Consider the following 21,036-nt stretch of genomic DNA (forward strand, 5'->3'; position numbering starts at 1 on the left):
TTACTTCTCTCCAGAATAGCAGCCATATGCAGATTCTAGAATACGTAAAGCAGGAAATATTCGTTCCGTTCCCTATCCCTTTATCCAGCAATTATGTACTACCGAAACACTGCCATACAGATTGCAGGTTGATACGAGGGTAGCTCAACTCTTTGCGAATAAATGCACCATTTCAATGACAGCTGCAATGCAGGGGATTTTAATTTACAGGAACAAAGATCTCTCAGTCTGTCCCGGTTTGAGGACTCCCCTTAAGTAGCACCCGGCCATTATGCGATTAGCCACTCTTTATTGCAATTCAAATGTTTTAAGTATTATTCGTATTCTATTTTCTGACTTTTTGAAACCTCCCGAGTTTTAAGCACGACTTACTATGATTGCTATTAATGGCCAAATGAAAGCGAAATAGACAGAGTTAACCATATATCCAAAAGTTAGCAGATGTATGTAAAAGTCACAGAATAGTATAATAATCAGCTAGGATTGGGTTGTTGGTTCTTCCATTTGATGTGTCCACTTGCGTCAGTCCGATTGAGAATCAGGAATTTTTTTATTCGTTTTCACATTTCGGATCCCAGCATTCCAGATGAACTTCAAAAGCAATGAGGTCAAGCGTGATAACCATAAAATTTATTAATGGAACTTGAACCAATCTGATACCTTTCAAAGTTCATAACTACGCTCAAGGACTTTTTTACCAGTCAAATATTTTGACTTGGATACTTTCAAACGCACCGAGGGAATAAGTGAACTTCAATAGCAATAAAACGAACACATACTGCGTTATATGACTTGGTTGGGGGAATACGTCAAGCCAAGCTCGAGTCATGCCGTGCAATGTCGATGGTGGAGAAATGAAGTCTTCATACACATTTACTTATTGCAGTTTTAAATAAAACAAAATCATGGTTCATTCCAAAACCGAACGTAGAAAAATTAAATGTCAAATGCAATTCTCATGTGCAGCGACATTTATTTCACATTCTTTCCTTCTCGCAAAAAACACTGACGTCAAACACTTTCAATTTTCTCTGCAATGCAATTCCTTATACATAAAACATGTAAAACGTATGTAATGTCTTCTTATACGAGAAACAGCGAAAACATAAATGATCAATGACGTTTCACGAGTTGTTTTCCGACACCTGAATCCACCAAGGTTTGTCTTGTACCTGTTGTTTCTCATTACAAACTAAAGTGCACTTCATTGCCATTTCAGATGTGGTCTTCTTCTACTGGTCAAACAAATGAAAGGTCTTCATTTGTTGGTCAACCTGCTCAACATCATTGAAAAATTGACAAAATCGTGGGATTCTAGAGCAGCTGCTACATACATGTTGAAAATCTTAATTTTAGATTGCAACTAGTACATACTCAAGTGAATCACTAACACACTGTCCTATGTTACAAATATGTCCTTAGCATTCGTATCATCAATACAATGTCAATCGGTGAACGAGAACATGCGTGTGAATTTTGAAATGTGGCAAAGGTGGGACAAGGGTAAATTTCCAATTTCTCACCAAATCGAGGACCCTAATTTGAAACTGGAAAATTGATAATAAAGCATCGATATGAAAATACCACGTACTTACTGGAATATGAGATACGTATCGGATTTTGTTAAGATGAACATTTCCTCCAGACTTCTGCTTCTGATTTCCTTTGCATGCCACGGACGAAAGTTACCATAATTATTCTGCCCTGCTACATCACCGTAAAATGTGGTGAACTAAATGCTTGCTGAACAAATCAGGTATTAGTGCTGGTAGTTCAAACCTGTCAAATATGTAGAATCGATACCCGTACTCACTTTCCAGGTAATTATCAATTTTACATTATGTCTATCAAATCATTACACAATGCACAACTTTACCCAGTCAGATTCCATGGCCTAGAAATTCTAGGCTAGAATGTTTGGTCAAGAATTCTTTTTGGGCATGTACGTATTTATTTATAGTATGCGTCAAGCAACTGTCAGTTGCAGTAAACAATGTGTACTCTCGAGTATGGAGTACTGTCAAGTGCACTCGCTCGATGTTTGCAAAGCACCATAAAATAACCCATGGAATAATAAGTAATTTATGTTAACCATAATAAAACCCTTGTCTTAATTGTCCTTTAGCCATATACTTATTATTGGAAAAATACAGACTGTCTATTATTCAACCGCATATGTAATGATTGTCTCATTTTCCTTGTCAAATCTAGGATCATTCACCCGACCCCCAAATCACTCACGCACAATGATCAATAGTAAAGGTATTGGTAAAGTATCCTTAAATTTCCATACCAAAACAATCAAAATGTCAACCTAAGTATGTATGCATACGGGAGAATTGCAATTGAACGAGAAAAAGTGTTATTGTCACTCAATCAGTGTCAGACAAGGGGTGAATAATGAGATGATTTATGAAATGAACCTAAAATGTGTTCAATAGCGACACTGCTGGACATCTTCGGACGGTTTTCCTATTCTGATCTTTGGTTTTAGAACTCAATGAATTCAGGTATATCTGTAAATGTAGTGGTTGAAATATTCCCCTGCCGTACAAAAAGGCTACAATGGAGTCAAATCGTTAACAAGAACAGGGATAGTAAAAGTTTAAGTGCAAGGTAATTGTAGTGTAATTAAACAGCTCATAAACACCTTTCTTTGCATTTATGGCTTTGTTGCACTTTTTATGAAGAGTGTCAGGAACCAACTTTGTGGGAATCAGTAAGTACATATATGACCAATGCAATCAATTTTTAAACAAATGGATTACCATTCAATTGGAATTGGGAATAAAAATTTATGGAAATGAGCATTTCCGTCTCATCTTATTTTTCTCTTTAACGAACCCCATAATTTAGCACTTATTATTAACATGAGCTTGAGCTACCCAGCTGTCAGGTTATTCCACACTTTTTAAAACCTCATTGGACCAAGGAACATGTTGAATGGGGATATAGTTAGGTTAACATACAGTGTAATCTGGTCAATTAAGTCAGTTTTAATGATAATCCATTTTCGTGACAAGCCCACAGTTCTACCTATTCTACCCCCCGTTTCTTCAGAGCTAATAACTATAAGGCAAGTCGTCGTCCCTCTCTCTCTCTCTCTGGGGATACTTCTATGGATCCCTTGATGATTAGCAACTCTCCTCCCGTCGCGTTTTCTCTCATCAACAACAATAATTCCGAAATCAACAAGGCGAGCGAACAAAACAGAGTTTTATCGGATCAGCGTGAGCTCAAAACACTGTTCAAATGTTAACGATGTGGATTCAAAATTGTTTCTAGCTTCTTAACCTTTTTATCACTTCACAGCCTTGCCACGCCGAAGCAGAATTCTAATATTGCTTATTATGACGTGGCTGTTGTATCATCGTGTTCTTCACATAAGACTTACATCATACTTCAAATATAGTTGTTTTCTTTTACAACACGACATGCAAAGAAACTTGTGTTCTACATCTTTAGCATAATTTGAAGACCTTTCCTTCTTTGTGCAGGATTTAAGAAACGGATAGACACTCTCACCTAGTGGCATGAATGAAATGAATTGAGTTGGGTCAAGTTGCTTCTTTCTTGGGATTGTTCGGCTTGGATATATTTGCTCAAACTAAATTGCATAACTGTCAATCTGCAAGAAAAGTTTTTAGATACAATGCATGTTACTTATTTACACGATCCATAATTCCAACTTTTCCCAATGTATGTATCTCCCTCAACAGTTTCGAGACTGCATAATGCTAACATTCAGGTCCGTTTCAACGTCCCATATATTAAAACTGCATCATATTAAATACATACATACGTACTTTGCATCAATATATTTTGTAATTTTCAAATCCTTCTGCACTTTAGTATTAGCTAAATTGAAGGACTTGGATTATACATCGTGAAACTTTGACCTTGTCCACGGAAATTTAATCAAAAAGTAGGCAGTCAATAAGTAATAATTTTGACAAGAGATCATTTTCAACTTTTAAACTTTCTGTATGCCATTATTCTTCTTTCGTGTTTTTTTCTAGAATGTCCCTTCGCATCTTGGAGAAGCAGCTGCCAAGGCTGAGTTGGCACTTTATGACCCAGGTTAGATTTAATAGAACGTAAAAGAAGTGGGAACCAACCTTTTCTCGTTATTTACCTTGATGAAAGAAAGAAATGGTTCGTTCTTGGCTTGGGGTCCATCTCTTATTTCGACCATGTCAGCCCCAACCATTGCTCAAGTTCCCTGATACTCCCTGTCTGCATGCATTGTTATTGGGAGCAGAATAAAAATAAAATAAAATTTCAAGAAAGTATACATGCACTCTCCTCCACATTATATCGTTTATGAGGATAATGAACACTCAGCAGGACGCACGGAAATCCACCAGAACAACGAAACCAAATGCTTTCAATTTTAAAGAAAAGTCTACAAACTCATCTGGAAACATCATCTCTGAGTTTTTGACAGAATTCTAAATTGAATACCTCGGGAGGCTAATGTTTATTTCACAACATTGTTTAGGATCTCATTTTGTATATTACGATGCTTGTCGTATTTTTCATCAACTTGGCTCAAGTAAATTTCCCTCGTTCTCAAAGATAATTTTATTGGAATATTATATTGAATGATATTTACATGAAAAGTTCAGTGCCTCATTATTATTAGGCATACACACTTCATACATTACGTACAACAGAATTCCGATCTTCCAATAACGGATAATAAAGGCATAACTTGGCTAATTTATCAGTACTGAGAATAATTCACATTTTTAGTGAGCACATATTTAAATAATACCAATATTTTTTCATTTTTCGCTACATATTGATATGTGCATATGTTTGTTTGATAAACTACTGGTATCTTGGATGCATGAATGTATGTGGATGGGTGGCAAGAAAGCTATGGAAAGTGTGTGTCCTAGTAAAACTCAAAGGAGAACCCCCTTCGGGAGGTGTGTAAGGGAAAAACTATGGAACTCTTTGAGAAAAGTGGGACCAGTTTGAGACCTTTTTGCATTTGCCCAGTCAGGTAAAAGAGAATTATCACACTCACAAATGGGTCTAACTCACGAGGTTTACTGTCAACTAGCAAGTCTTTGAGTCTTTATTAGTTCATTGTCGCTCCGATTACTTGTGTCCTTTGTCAACTTCATTGAAAGGTGAACTCTGAAAGGGTCTCCTTTCCTGCTTCTGTAGTCTGAATGAAATGTCGGTCGGCCAAGATTTATTTACTCGGCAGAGGTGCGGTTGTGATGCAATCTCAACATATTTCCATGTTCCGTAAATACGTACATTTCATTACGTCATGCACCTGGGTCCCGCACAGTGAGGTAGTTTTTGCTTGTATGACTAATTTAGCTTTTCATAGAAAACTGGGATGAGTGTGCGAAAATGAACAATAAAAGAGTGAGATGATTTCAAAAATTTTCAGGCTCGACTAATTTTGAAGCATACTTTTTGCGTCACCTTTTTCTGAAAATATTAAAACATAGATATGCGGACGGACATGGTCTTGGTCACAAAACCTTAAAGATGCATAACTAATTAATTTGAGGAGCAGAGGCATCAGGATATATAAATTTTTATCTTACGCATACTTATGTACTTCCATTTTCGAGTTGTATATTCAGATATCGCTATCGAACTTTGATCATTCAACGTTGGACCAACCAGAAGACTCCATAATGTAGGATTCGGTTATTATTAACACGCCTGTTTGGTGTAACTATATTTTTTCGACCACGCCAACAAAACACGATCTACGTGAGTTTGAAAAGAAGTAGTTTGGTAAAAAAATCATTTATTCAAGAAATGAACCCGAATCGGACCACCTGAGTGGATGCTATCCATGATTCCCACAATACTAAAATGAACCTATACACACAATACTATAATTCCAAGGAACTGTGCAAAAAGCATGTGATCGATTTGAGTGGGGTAGAGGTCTACCCTTCACATGTTAATATGACATGGGGCATATAGGTCACACCAGGGGTCAAAATTCCCCGAAAATCGATCAAATGCTTTATGTACGGCCCCAAAAAAGGGATGAGTTGGGCACCCAATCCTTTATTATTATGTGTAGAATATATATATTTAAGTAGAGATTCGATTGAAAATCATAAAAAACATTGTCACTGGATCGAATGTTGTGTGTGTCAACCAAAAGTGTCGTCCTGTATAAATTGTACGAGTTTGATCTGATTTACATTGATTCCAGATCGTTGGGTCCATCGGTCGTTCATCAGTATCCAAGTTAGGAAACTAACACAAATCACGGCCAGCAGCCACAGAACAGAATGTCCGCACAAATGGAACTACATATAAAAGAAGTGTACAATCCCACCTGGGTGGGATTTGGATCGAGATCAATTGTAATTGCACATAGACAGGTACAAATGTTCAGAGTGTCAATCCACCCGACCCGACCACTTCAGTCCCACTGAATCTGCGGTGTAGTGACCGAAACGTTCCAAATCGACAGAAAGAAGAGAAGCTACTTTAGGGTTTATTTTGTCTGTTTGAGACACCTCTACCAATCCCAATTTAATCCATCCAATCCTTGTTTGTGGCAATACGGAATTACATGCAGACGAAAATTCGGGTGGAGAATTTTAGTCTCGTTTGCTGCTTCAACCCGACCGATAAATTAAAGAGGTCCAAATTAAACGAAAGGTAAATAAAACTCGGCAATAATAGTGTGTCCCAACAAAGCTACTGGATTGATCAAGCCGACAATTTATAGTTTTATACAATGTTCATTAGTATTTGCAAGGGCTACTGGCCATTTATGCAATAAAGACATACATACATACATACAATGTTCATTAGTGAATGATGTTGGTTCAATCTATTTTAACCACTGCATGCATGGAATTTGTTTAGCCAAAATAATACCCATCCTCCTACGCATGTACCTAGATACTTAGATTGATGACATTGTTTATTTAGTTCAACTTTCCAGATTTTACCGAAAAAGTGTGCACAAACCACTAGGAAGTTCATTTAAGAAGGGGTCTTAAAAACTAGGGTTTTCGTAAGTATTTAGATATGCAATTTTAATCTGTTTCACTTGTAAGAAGATAAGTACTTTCCACATCGGGTGCAAAGTGTGCTTAGTAAATTCTAAGCTACTAACTGAGTTTTATCATGCAATTCGCTTAGACTGGCTTCGCATTGCTGGACAACTCCACGGGTTTTTGGCACCGCGTTATCCGCACATGATAATAACAATTTCTATTTCGCTCGAAGTCTGTTTTTTCTTTAGTTTAATTTACTGCTGATTACAGAGCAGGATTTTTATATCGGACCACAACAACATTCCTCTGTTTTGCAAACCACCAAAATTTCAAGCAGGTACTTATGAAAAACGAGGACAGACTTAATTACGACAATGATTTCATTTAAGGAAACACTAATGGGATGATTTCGTCGCGTTATCTTTAAAGGAAGGCAAATCTCGAGAAGAGAGTTAAGATTTCAGCAATAAAACACCGCATATCAGTATCTCAAACAGTACAAACAGGCTCTAAAACGATCTGCTTAACTCCAAATCTGGAATAGTGGCTCCTCTTAATTTTCCACTCGCAATTAATGCGTCATCATAAATAATGCTCACTATCAGCGAAAATTGGAGCGTATCTTCAACACATGCACTACATCTTTGTTGACTCGTACATAGGTACATACAACATGAAACGAAAGTGCTTTATTTTGGCATCCCACTCTTGGCATCGGTCTTCCTTAGTGTGTTTTGAGTGCTTGAGAATTCCAACCAAGAAAACGTATTTACTTACTTCCGGTAGCCCAGCATTCTTCGCACCTTCTCAATTATGAATTAGTTTAAGAAATTCATCGGGTTCTGGAACAAAAATTATTAGCACGAACGAACCCTGATTACTTTCCCCTCTTGTCGGGAGCAGTTAACGAGCAAAAACAAAGGTGCTCCATTAATCTTCTTTTGATCTTCTTCCTTGTGAAAGAAGGCACACAAAGGGAAATAGCGATCCGACCAAAGTAGTCGCCGTCGTCGTCCCATAGTAAATAGACCATTGTTTGCCTCCCTGCCGCCGAGGAGAATAATTTCCTTCGTGTTGCACATACTTATTTTACCTCGACCATGACAATCTGTACTTGCTACTACCATACTCATTGTTTAAAAGTTAAAATTGTTTTTTATAAAAATAATGCTGTGATTTATGAAAGCCCAAAAACGATGGATGTGCATTTTCCATGTTTACCTCCACAGTGTGAAAATGTGGAAAGTGCAGTGCAAGTTACATAATGCCATGTGCATACAAAAACGGAATCACGTATCGCTACCTGTGTAAATATAATGCACACTTGGCACTCACTTCTCTGTAAAAAGTAAACAGCTTGGTTGAAATGTGGTTGATTTCCATTTTCATAACTTTGGTCCCAACCAGGTGATGTTGGTATTAAGCTTTTTGGTAATTGGATAAAATCCTACCCCTGACGATGGTCAGATAGTAATTCTAAAATAATACAACTAGAAATCACACTTCCATGCTCACTCTTTCGCGTAGAACCACACGAAGAAGCGATGATGATGACGACCCAGCCTGCACGTCTCAATAAAATACAACCACGGACGGACCCTTGCGGCCTTCGTTAGTGTGTGTGTGTGGACTCATCAAATAAATACGGTCACGCGATGCAATGGTGCGTATATGTAGACATCAAGCATTCGAAGGAAATTGAGCATTATGATTTGACAGCATTATGTATAGCATATCGCGGCGTAGCATATTTGGGAAACTCGCTTTTCCTTCCATGCCTGTATTTTATTTCTTTTCCATATTGCTGGCCGTTGACGCGTTCATTATTCACATTGCACTTCCAATTTCGATTCATTTCGTGTTTCCTCACTTACTTTTTGACACGACAGGGTTCAGGACCAAGGTCGAAATTGTGGAAATAAAGAAAGATGTGATGGTAAACGCAATGTGAAATCGAACAAACGCAAGTGAAATCTTTTACCAAACTCTGATGCAATCCTGTAAAAGTGGAAGGTTAAAAGTATTATCTGTCAAATGGAAGAACAAAACGCATTAATATTCCAGCAAAAGTGTTTCTCAATAATAAGTATTCCAAAAACGCAATGTTTCTCGTGTTTTATTCCTCCTTGTCAAATTTAATATTCGTTACGTGTACTGATAGCTTGGAGTAAATGGGTTTCAATTTACCAAAAACGAGCTATTACAATTTGAAGCAACCCAGTTATTGAATTTCAGTCAGATTGAAAAAGGATTCGATAAAAATTGGTTTGCCAATATGCCGCACGTAACATCTTTGAAAACATAGGTCTGCAGGAGCTCATCAATTTATATATAATTTATGTATGCATATTTCAATCTCGCGTTTATGTTGATTGACGGTACAGAACTATTTTTATAATAATCAGAAGCATGTTATAGGAATTTATGAAATGGTAACTAAGGGGTATGGTTTGCAATTTCGCTGAAAGCTAGACACTACAATTACCACTACACGCACATTTTATTTTGCAACTGCAAGTAAATCAGTTGACGCTCCAATACTCAACTAGTTTAATTAAAACCAAACACTGATCGCTGTCCAAAGGTTGACAAAGGAAGAATGGCTGCTCACGAGTTGCCCGAAATGCCAAATGGGCCTGTAATGGAATTGCACGGTCAGAGGAAACGATTCCATGTGCCCCATGGTTTGAAGCCATTGCTTGAAGAAATCACTCGAGAAATCTTGAGGTATCAGCCAAACGACATTTACGCCTTTCTCTCAAAGTTCATGGAGTCAAAATTGGCCAAACGGGAGGCAGCATCCAAAGAAAAACGCAATAGCGGAAATCGGCGTTGGAACTCTTTGGAAGGACCGGATCTTTTAGACCTCGCTGAACTGGATGAGTTATTGGATGAGTTGAACATCTCCAAGGACATAGCTGACAAACATGCGACCAAAATTCAAGCAGCATTCCGGGGACACCGAGCTAGGCGCAGTTTAACAGAAAAGGGCAAAACTATCCACAAGGACCACAGGAAGAGTTGGGAGTGGAAAAAATGGAGTTGGGAAGGACCATCTACTCTCGACAATGATCAACTTCAAGAGTTTCTAGAAGAATTAAACGTGGACTTGGAAAGTGCCAACAAACATGCGTAAGTACACTACATATATTTACATATGTACATAGATTATGTTTTACTTGATGCAAATATTCGCCACTGCATTAAATTGTTCTGATTGCCAGCACAAAGATTCAAGCAGCATTCCGTGGTCATGCTGTACGCCGGTGAGTCACGAATGAAAGCTATAATCAATTTTTTAACCAATGACCATTACGGTTCGCTAAACACATTACTTACTCAGGAAGAGCAAAGAAGGTACCAAAAAAGATGATGGCGAAAAGAAACTCGAAGAAGCAGCCAGCTCACAGCCCTCTCCTCCCACTGCCGAACCGGCGACGGCGGAAGTCACACAAGAGCCACCGGCAAGAGGTTCCATCGGAGCATCAGGTCCTGCCGTAGAAACCACTGAAGATGGTCAACCTCGTAAATCTGCACCAGGTCGAGCGTCCAAACCAGAAGCCACGGAAGCAGACTCTCCAGCTCCATTACCACCACCAGAAAATAAGGAACCAAATTCTGAAATAACTGGTGAAATTCAGTCGGAGACGGAAATGTCAGACAACGAAGCAGAAATGCCATCAATTGCGAGCCAAGACGAAGCCTTTACTGGTGACGAGGAGGAGACTTGATCATGTAAAAATAAAAAAAGGTGCTCATAAAAATAGGTGGTGAAATACAACACACACAATAGTAGTTTGAAGTTATGTTAACTACTTGTCAATCCGTGATTCACCAACTGGATATTTGTCAAGATTTGAATATAATCAATTTGAATAGGCACACTGATTTACTGCAACTTTATTATTCAAAATGCTTTCACTCTCGAATGGAATGATTAGATTAGGCTTTACAAGAGATCATAAATGTACAACACCACATAAACTTCAATTGTCATAATCACTAAAGTAAGCAAAGTGTATTTACATGATTCATGATAGGAAATAACCACTAGTCAAAAAATTAAGCCTGGTCACCAGTTCCCAGTTTGTCCAATTTAGCTACAAGATCGTCTTCCTTCTTTTGAGCATTTTTACAGAAGGACTCCAATTTCTCTGCCCGATTCCTCAGTTTCTCACTTCTCTCATGTACCACTGACATGTCATGTCGTAGCCTAGCAAGTCTATCCATACCCCCTTTCATTTCGTCCATCACGGCAATCAGTTGTGTCATATCCGGACTGTTTTGTAATACTCCATTGTGCTCTCCGACTTTCTCCAAGAGTTTGCTTTGTTCGTCAGTTAAATTTCGTATTTCTTGAGATACATGAGTCAGCTCCAGTTTGAAGTTATCCAAAAAGCCAGAAACCACAACGTCGGGGAATGGTTGCATCGTGGGAGGAGTAGGAGAGGTCGACGTATTATTTTCTGGCAATTCGGGTTGTTGTACTACTGCCCCTTCCGTGGTGGTGTCGCTAGTATCATGTTCAGTCGGGTCCATCATATTGGTTGTCAGTCCACAAGCATCCAATCTACACCAAATCAAGCAAAAAGTCCATTATAGCACAACCCCCATAAATATATTTTACATAGAGCAAGCACGTTTTGCACACTCATAATATGCTCAGATAAATCTGGAAGAAATATGTAATACTTGTCGCAGCTTCAACCACAGAAAGCTTCATGTAAATCCCAAACAACCCTTTTGAATAAATACAAATAAATTACCGTCTAAATAAATAATAGCAAAGTCTGAAATGTCGTAACGAAGTTTCATTGCGTCAGTATTACAACTTAATGTTTTGCAGCAACCCATATTCCACATTCCATAAAGATACATATATATATTTCAACGTATGTATAATGTTTCATCCAAATTCAAATATCGCAATGCGACGAATTTTCGTACAACAGCAGGAGAGCAGCAGCAGTTCAAAGTTCAACTGTCCCATGTGGATGTAGAAATGACGAACTCCAACTCACACTACTTTCACCACCACCACACATGAGTGAGTCAACTCCCCAGGCTCATGTTATCAAATCATCGCATGGATCAACCCCAACTGCATGTCCGTATTTTGAAATGTTCCACAACCACTGATCGTACAGTATGAAAAGTACTTTTCGAGTACAACAGTGAACTGCGTTTTGGACAATTCCTCTTCGTGACCTCAAGGGAATCCAGGAAATTGTACAAGTTGCGTATCCATTTCCCCTTTTCTCCTGAATATAGACGCTGCCAAATAATATGCAAATTGCCGGACAGGGTACAGCAACATCTTTTACTCGAGTTGTAAGATTATATGTTTAAATATATTTGCGTATATAGATATGTAAATATATCTCTTAATATCCGCGTCCCCTGCATCCGCGGTGGACAAGAACAAAGGATGAGACGAGGAAGTGAAAACCAGACACTAACCCAAATCCACATACCTTTGAATGAATATTATTGGCTCACATAAAATAATAGGGACAGATTTATCCCAACTTCCTCTCCGAACGCCAGCTGGATAATTGAATATCTGTCAAAGCCTAGGGTGCCTTTCCCCACTTGCACCACTCCCTTTGATTTTGTGTCCCATAGGAGCAACTGAGATCAAAAGCAAGCGATTAGCCACATAGCGATGAAATGAATGCTTTTACTACTGCATCATCCTATTCCATCACCACTGAACTTCCCTGCTCGAAAGTATACGTGCGCACTGTGTGATGCAGTGGGGAGAGAAAGTGATGAAATGCACAAGTACCTGCAGACAGACAAATCTACACACTACACATTGGCTCCATTTCAACTGTTTTCAACGGGTTCCATGCGAAAATTTGCTTCTTCTTGGTCCCATCCCTTCCACCCTTTGTGCTCTCGTTGGTGCATGACAGACAATACCGAAGCGATTGGAAATAGCATTCCCTCCTTTCTACTCATGTACCGCATACACATTGTTTTTCTACATCGCCATACGAGTGCTAATGCACAAAAGGTTGGCGTGAATTGTCCTGTGATCCATAACAATCCGAGCTCTGTTGCCGCTGATGCTCTTCTACCCTCTCATCTCATTTCCATACTGCAAGCCATCCTGCCTGGACAACTTCAACACAACTGGACGGATGATGCAGTGAGTGCAACTCGCACGTATTTTTCCCTCTCGTCTCAAATGACAACTCAAGAACATAAACGCTAAAATATTACCAAAAAGCAATACAATTGAGTGCAGGTTGGCAAAGGGGAGGGAACTGTTCGCTTTCCCTTTCCAAATTTGATGATGACAACGTGTGTGGTGCGGGATGAGATCAGTCAGCAGACGCTGGATTCGGACAACTCGCCCTCCATAATATTCGTCTGCAACTGATCACTTGGGGATAATGGAATGTTCACTGACCAGTTCTTTTCAGTTGACTGATTCTGAATTCTTATTTTATTTACTGCTCAATGAGTGCAGACGGATGGAAGAGAAGGAGGCACAGATGAGACTATTCTATTCTTTCTCCTGCTGCTGGTCTTTCTCCCCTCGTCATCCAGTTGGTAAAATACATAGAGAACCGACCACAACAACCAGCTTGATGTGTCGACGACTCATCATCATCATCTAACAAGATTAAGAAATCCGTTGGTTATTCAAACGGCAGAAGTTTGAGTGAATAATAAAATCCCCTCTTTCACCAGGATCCTGTAGAGAAATATGATTTTTGTGTGTATGGGGTGATCGTCGTCGAATGATAGCTGACAACAATATAATTTGATTCTATGTAACAGCCTCCAGCGACAAATTTAATGAAATCATCATATTGCGAGACTCCGTAATAAATAATTCTACCTCATGACATGAAAGCTGAACATCATTCTCACCCATTCCACTCCAAGCCCCTTGAGAATGAAATTTACTGCATACTTTCGCCATAGTCATATGAAGTCACGTCTTGCATGGAAATAAGGGAGGATGAAAGTGCATTAGTCAATAAGGGGTTTAGTGTTCACGAAATGTTGGGAAGACGACCAACGTCTGATTCATGGCATCATTGCCACATATAAAATGTGATGCAATCAAACTTTTCCATGTAACAATAACAAGGAATTGATTCATGAAAAGAGAAAGTACGATCCAAGCAAAATTGGATTGCAATTTCCATCCTAGGTTATGGGTTATTTAGGTCAACGTTCTTTCGGGAATGGGATCACATACAAACACGATGTCGTACTTTCACTTTTAACACGAGTGGTGAAAGATCAAAATGTCCAGATGTCCTTCTGCTCTTCGTCTTGATTACTCACTCGGCTCACTTCACTCTCGTCCTGATTCAGTCACAAGCATCAGGAGTAGCTTATCTTAATTCGTAGTACGTCACTCTCAGAATTCTCCTCAGTCCTGGCTAACTTATGATGCAAATTCGCCAGAGTTTTACATCCTGCAATAGACTTCCACATGTGCAAGTTATACATAATACAATATATATTATCAAAAACGAAGTTCATGAAAAATACTTGAGTGCTTGGAAAATCTTTCCAACATTTTTTTTACAAATAAAAACTTTCACCAGAAATCTGAAAGGCTGAAAACACCCCAGGGTCTAATTTTTAGTTATATACTGATGGCTTTATGGCTGAGAGGACGAGTGGAACAAAAAAATCAATGGATATAATAAATTGGCTATTAAACAAAATCTCCTGCTCATTTCCCCCCACTCACCACTTATATTACGTGCATACAGCACCATCCATCTGCGTGAAGGTAATGACGAAACAGACGAAGGGATCTATTTAAATCAAGAATGTAAACGTGAGACCAGAACGACGTTTGACTTTCTCTCGCGCACTAGCTTTCCACACTAAGCCGCGAGGAGTAGTGGTGGCATTTTTATATATGTATAGATATCAATTGTAATACTCTTAGCCTGGCTTCCTCTCTGTCTGTCGCAACCGGGAGGAGAAGTAGTCAAGTTGAAGGTATGTGTGTTGTATGGAAGCATATTTAACTCCCAGTGAGGCAATTGCAATGAATCTCCATATAATATATGATTTCGTCCAACCGTACATTTCAACAGTCGTGGGTCCAAATTCGGCTGGAGCAAGTTCACAAACCAAACGAGTAATGGATAGGAAGAAATGGAGAAAGCAGGAGCAAAGAAAAACCAGTAATACGAACATCCTACAAGCAATAAATTTCATTTCCACAGAGCAACATCACTTCCAGATTTTCTTCACAAAATGCCTTTCCAAATCTGCGGAATGGAGGACTCTATTAGCCTCAAAACTAGAGTTGTTCCTTCCACGCGCTTCCCCGTCAAGCCACATATCTTCACTTCCAGCTCAGAGTGAATTATATTGTAGAGGTCTAACTTATGGTGACCTATCCAAAGTAAAAACAAGGCCCCATTCCTCGGGTGGGCCTCTCCTCCAAAATATATATCTCACAGCCAATTCCCCAGTCTTAAGAGATCTGGAGGTGAGCACCAATTTTTGCTCACTCGACGCAATCCTCAAGCGCCACTTTACTTACTTTGGCCGAGTCGGAATGGGAAAGGCAGGAATAAAGATATTATGATTCCAATGACCCAGTTCCCCAGCTTCTGTTTTCCAAGTAATGGACATTTTATTTGTTAAATTTAACAATTTTTTCCAACATTACTCCCGGAAACTTCTCGGCTAACTGACTAATAAGTAAGAGGAGAGGCTGAAGGAAGAAAAGCGTGGTGATCAAAAATGTATTTCTCAATCTCAACTTTTTCACTAACTTCTCAGGCGTTCCAGCTGTCTTTAGAAATAATCGCTTTCAAATTGCCGGACAAATGTTAAATTCCTCTTCTTGGAGATAGCAATTCTTCACACCATTCTTTCGCCCTTTCAACTTTCTCCCTTGCAACCTCTTTTCTAATAATCCGATAATGCGCCATTTTTCAACACTCGACTCGAACAATATGGCGAACCAATATTTTATATGTGACCGAATTAAATATTTCCTTTACGTTCCAGCTATATAACTAGCCAGCAATAATTCATCGTGTTTTCAAAAATGGGTTGCGAAAGTATGCTACGCTTCAACAAAAGCAGACAAATTATTTTATAATGCTTGAAAAATTTAAAGTGTGCCTCATTTCAATTGCATATACTTTCAAAAACAGTAAAAGAGGAAAACAAAATACGAAAAAAACATCAACTGCATTCCTTCGCCCCATAAGTCTCTCGGATGTCGCCGCCTTTCACTACGCAAAGTTAACAGTGTCAATGGAGCGTGGCATGTCACCAAAATGAGGATATATTTTAGCCTGCCTAACCATATTACCCCCACCAAAGATCTCTGCCCTTAATCTTCAACAGAACGCAAACACAAACATTGGGAGACTTTTTCAGGAGAAAACTTTTTTCATGTGAACAGACTTCACTGTCACCAACCAAATCAATGTTTTTCTATTAAGAAGGACTTTTATCAACCAACTTTCGCGTTTAGTCAACTTTTGATTATTACACTAATAAAATTTGAAAGAAGTTCTGGAACACTACAGTTCAGTGGTTGGTTAACTATTAGAATCCTTTTCACTCTTCCCATTTATTTCACACCCTAAAAATAGTCGCAATGTGTTGTAACGATGTGCAGAAGAGAAAAGTTCTTTTTGTAAAAAAAGCCAGTGTTTATTTTCTAACGAATGAGTTATTTGATGTAATTAGCAAAATTAAAGGGTTAAACGGACGAGGATACTCTAAAAAGGACCCGTCGTCTCTTATGACACTTCGAATTTAGCATTTCCTCCTTTACTGCATACAGTATAACACAGTCCTGTGATATGCACGAGTGTTTCCTTTTGTAGGAAGCTTCATTACAGAGAGTCCAGCACGTTGCTGAAAACGTATTTGACCTTAAATAACCCCGGAGCGGTTTGTCGTAGCGGGTCAAAATTTTGAACAGAGGAGCATGTTATCCTCAGATAGTTGTGTGCAAAAATTCAACTCTCTACTTTCAAAAATGCCTCCCCCACAGTCCCCAGAAGATGAGACAGTCATTTCAACTTGTTCCAAAAAAATTTCGCCGGTGTTTGCAAAAAAAATTATTTAAATTTTCTGTTGAGGAATTGGAGTGAGTTATTGGTGACAATTTACGAAGAACTATTTTCCCTACAAGTTACTAATTGGGTTCGAAGAGCTTAGTACACGACAAATGCCAAAAAAAATTCAAGAAATTTGGTGGTTTTGAGTGAGGAGAACTTTTTCAAACATTTTATGGTTGTGGGTGCAATGTCCGGTCGTGGTATCCTCCCACTTATCAAAGTCCCCCCAAAAGTGAATGAATCTTCGAAGTATGATGTGGACCGTGTATTGAAACCACTTTTAGAATAACACTTTCCTAAATTGCACGGTAAAAAAATAAATAAGGTGATTTTTCATGATGACGCAGCGTCTTCCCAGACGGCAAAGTTAACCCAAGATAATGCAAAGGACCTTGAAGCTAGATTGGGGATAAAAATCATTTCGAATAGTGAAATACCTGTGCAATCCCTCGATGTAAGTCAAATTGACTACTTTGAGTTCGGATACTTGAAAATTAAAATTTTTCTGCGGGGACCAAATTTTTTAGACGGAGTTTGGAAAGAGTTGAAATGACTGTCTCGACTTCTGGCGGCTGTGGGGGAGGCATGTTTGAAAGTAGAGAGTTGAATTTTTACACACAACTATCTGAGGATAACATGCTCCTCTGTTCAAAATTTTGACCCGCTACGACAAACCGTTCCGAGGTTATTTAAGGTCAAATACGTTTTCAGCAACGTGCTGGACTCTCTGTATTTAAGGCCTCAAATTCCAATGAATATGGAATCGCAATGTTATAAAACTTTCAAAGCCAACTACTTTTCCTCCTGAAGCTAATTTGTAAGTCGGGCTTTTCAACATTTTTGAATTTGTATTTCTTTACGTCTCCGCTAATTAGTTTGTTACTCATTCATGGTTTCAACAAACGCTGAATAATTTGTTCAACCGTGGTGCTTGCAAACCGTGGCGAGTTCATTGTTTCAGTTCTAGCTCGAAATCCTTGCAAAATATGATGGTAAACAGCCCAATTTATTTCTAGTCAATTATAATTTCATTGTGAATAACAATGCTTTCTTCAAGTATTTTTAATAAGGTGTTCGAACTACACAAGCAGATTAATTTTGCATAAGAAAATTCATGATGAATAGCATTTACTTGCATAACATAACATTTACTTTTAATTTATTTGCAGTCAAGCTCACAAGAATATATGCGACTGACTGCATAGAATAAATTTGTAAAGGATGTGAATGCGCCATGGAGAAGAGAAAGTTGTGAGAGTGGGATGTTTTTCTTGAGGTTGTACCAACGACCTAAAAAATGTTCATCTACCAAAAGTTATCTACTTATAGCACCACAGACATATGGCACAGCCCTTAACTTTCTCCGACTGGAGACCTCATTTAGAATTGAATCACGATCAGTGGTGTTTCCGTATTCACAGGTTATCCAACCCATAGCATATACCGCATTCAATTTTCAATACTCATGACTCAGCCACATCGTTCCAACTCACATATGCTCCCTTCGTGTGTGCTATGGATCTCTCTCTATAAGCATTCTCTATAAGGGGTAAAAAAGGAAAAGAAACCATGTCGATGGATAAGAAATAAAATTGGATTCCACATTCAACTCATTACGTAAAATGAACAGCGTTCGGACGAGAAAACTTTGCTGATGTGCTTGGAACTCGCGTAGTTTCAAATTCTAAGAGTAATCACGACGACCACCACTACCCACAGATGAAGATGATGATGATGACCAAGGAGAGAAATTGGAATGGAGAAAGGCCGTGGATCAAAGGAGGAGGAGATACTATACTTACAATACTTTTGCAAGTGTACAACAACCCCAATTGCTTTTAGCGTAGAACCTACAAAACCTATTTTCTTGTTTACTCCGACAGAAACGTATATCCGAGAGGGAGAGAGATTCTTGAAGATTGGTTAGAATTTAGAAATAGTGTCGATTCAACCTCACTTTCTTCTTCTCCTCCACCAGACACTAGGCAGTCAGCATCAGCAAAATAGGATAGCATCTCTTTCTCTCTCGAGAAGTTAATAATCCTACTCTTCTCTTAGGGGATTAAAAACTGAAACATAAAAGGGTTTTGTTTCCGTTTCATAAGCCATTTTCCCATTGGCTTCGTCCGCATTGTTTCTTAAGATGAATTTAAACGAGAGAGAGAGATAGATGCGCCAAGTTGCATGGGACTTTGTATATTTTGTCCAAATCCAAATCCAATTCAAAATTCTCTTTGTGTCAGCCCTTGAGCTATAAGCCCACTAACTAATCTGATGGATCGTTAAATGTGATATTTATGCCAAAAAGTAATATTCACTTTTCACCAAGTTGGCCATGACGCCATAACCTCACGCCAACGGGTTTGCACAATACTGCTAATTTATACAATGATCCCGATCCAATACTTTGTGAACATGTCTGCCCTACACAAAGACGAGTAGCATAAGGTTAACTAAGACAAGACTTTAATTACAAGAAGGAGCAAAGTCATTAATTTTTCAGAACCATTCCTCCATCTCATCTAGTATACTTCGTCATTCTCTTTCACTCTGCCCTTGGCCGGAAGCTTTCACTCCCAACAACTTTTGCTGTATCCGTGAAGGAAGGCGCTTTCAAAGACCAACCGGTCTATCTATCCATCTATATGCAAGTATTTGGTCTCTGACAAAAGAACAAGGATGACGGAGTAATTTTGTCCGCCACAGAGTCAACCACAACACCACAACAACTAGTCGAGGAGGAAGCGGTGGTTGGTTGGCGAGTGAAAGTTAAGTAAATTAATTCACCTCCTCCTCCCGAACACAAAGTGCCGCCGGGAAGGAAGGGACGGATGGAGAGAGAAATAAAGGAAAGTCGTTTCGCCTCCCTCCCAGCAGTGACAAATAGAATGACGGTCCAACATTTCCCTTCGCCGTCGCCACCACTGCCGGTTATTGGATAATTCACAAAGTTAACCTTTTAGGGACCCTCCTCAACTCCTCGGCTTTCACTTTAATATTCCTATCGAGGAGAATAGAAGTGAAAACAATACGGGGTTTCACTTTCCCTTCTTCCCTAAATGTGCCTCAGCCACTAAATAAACATGGAGAATTTTTTAGAAGGAGCAGAGGAAGAGGAGGGTGCAAATTCCCACGGGGAAAGCGCCCCTCTCCGAACGAGACGAGATAGCCGTGAGTGAGTGAAAGTGAAAGCGCTCGTTCATTTCATCACATACAGCAAACCCAATAATGATGCATTAATAATAATAATAAATAATAATGCATTAATGAATGGTCCCGGTTATTTATCAAGACAAATTAAACCAGTAATTATTTCACAAATTTTGCTATTATTTTTAAATCAATATTCTGTGGTTGATTTTTTTGCAACATGCGTTCTTTTGTGCATTAAGATTAAGAAAATTCACGTATTTATGAAAGTGTGGAAATGAGGGGTTTTTATTCATAAATCAATGAAGGATAGCCGTGATCTGTGAATTAAAATTAACATCAACAAGAGCTGAGTACAGAATGGAATAATCGATTCAAATTGAATCCTTCAATTACGAATTACTGCATCAAATGATTTGATTCAAATCCCATATAGGGACAGATTTTAGTTTATCTTATCAAAATTACCTGACATATTTAAACTGTAGGTGTAGTGTAAAATTAGCAGACCAAAGTAACCAAAACATAGGACACTAATTAATATCTTACCGTAATGTTATATGGAACTCTTGGTGGTCTTCCAGTGATCAAAACTCAGAAGGTCGATCTTCGTCGTCTTCGATTTTAGGAACTAATACTTACTCGCACTTTTACTCCCGATTTTTCAGAATACCATATATATTTTAATTGAGCTCTACAAAAATGATTTTTTATAAGATAAGTAAAGTTTGTTGAACAAAAAACAAATGCTGTGTGACCAACATATGATGTAAATCGATACTGGCGCAACTTACCCATAACAAAGGATG

General features: G+C 38.6%; 2 protein-coding genes across 2 annotated transcripts; one reads left to right on the plus strand and one right to left on the minus strand.

Annotated features, from left to right (window-relative positions):
• Positions 1-9,505: 9,505 nt before the first annotated feature.
• Positions 9,506-11,000, plus strand: LOC110846898 (sperm surface protein Sp17). The gene is made up of 2 exons (XM_035849419.1): positions 9,506-10,133; positions 10,226-11,000. The coding sequence occupies exons 1-2, from the start codon at positions 9,601-9,603 to the stop codon at positions 10,269-10,271; spliced, it is 579 nt and encodes a 192-aa protein (XP_035705312.1). The 5' UTR covers positions 9,506-9,600; the 3' UTR covers positions 10,272-11,000.
• LOC110847162 lies at positions 10,878-21,007 on the minus strand. Its single transcript, XM_022094039.2, has 2 exons — positions 20,777-21,007; positions 10,878-11,571 (listed from the first exon to the last, which is right to left on the minus strand). Exon 2 carries the CDS (start codon positions 11,541-11,543, stop codon positions 11,064-11,066), a length of 480 nt encoding a protein of 159 aa, XP_021949731.1. The 5' UTR covers positions 11,544-11,571; positions 20,777-21,007; the 3' UTR covers positions 10,878-11,063.
• Positions 21,008-21,036: the final 29 nt, after the last annotated feature.

Source organism: Folsomia candida, unplaced genomic scaffold (assembly GCF_002217175.1).
Source record: "Folsomia candida strain VU population unplaced genomic scaffold, ASM221717v1 Fcan01_Sc003, whole genome shotgun sequence".
Taxonomy (NCBI): domain Eukaryota; kingdom Metazoa; phylum Arthropoda; class Collembola; order Entomobryomorpha; family Isotomidae; genus Folsomia; species Folsomia candida.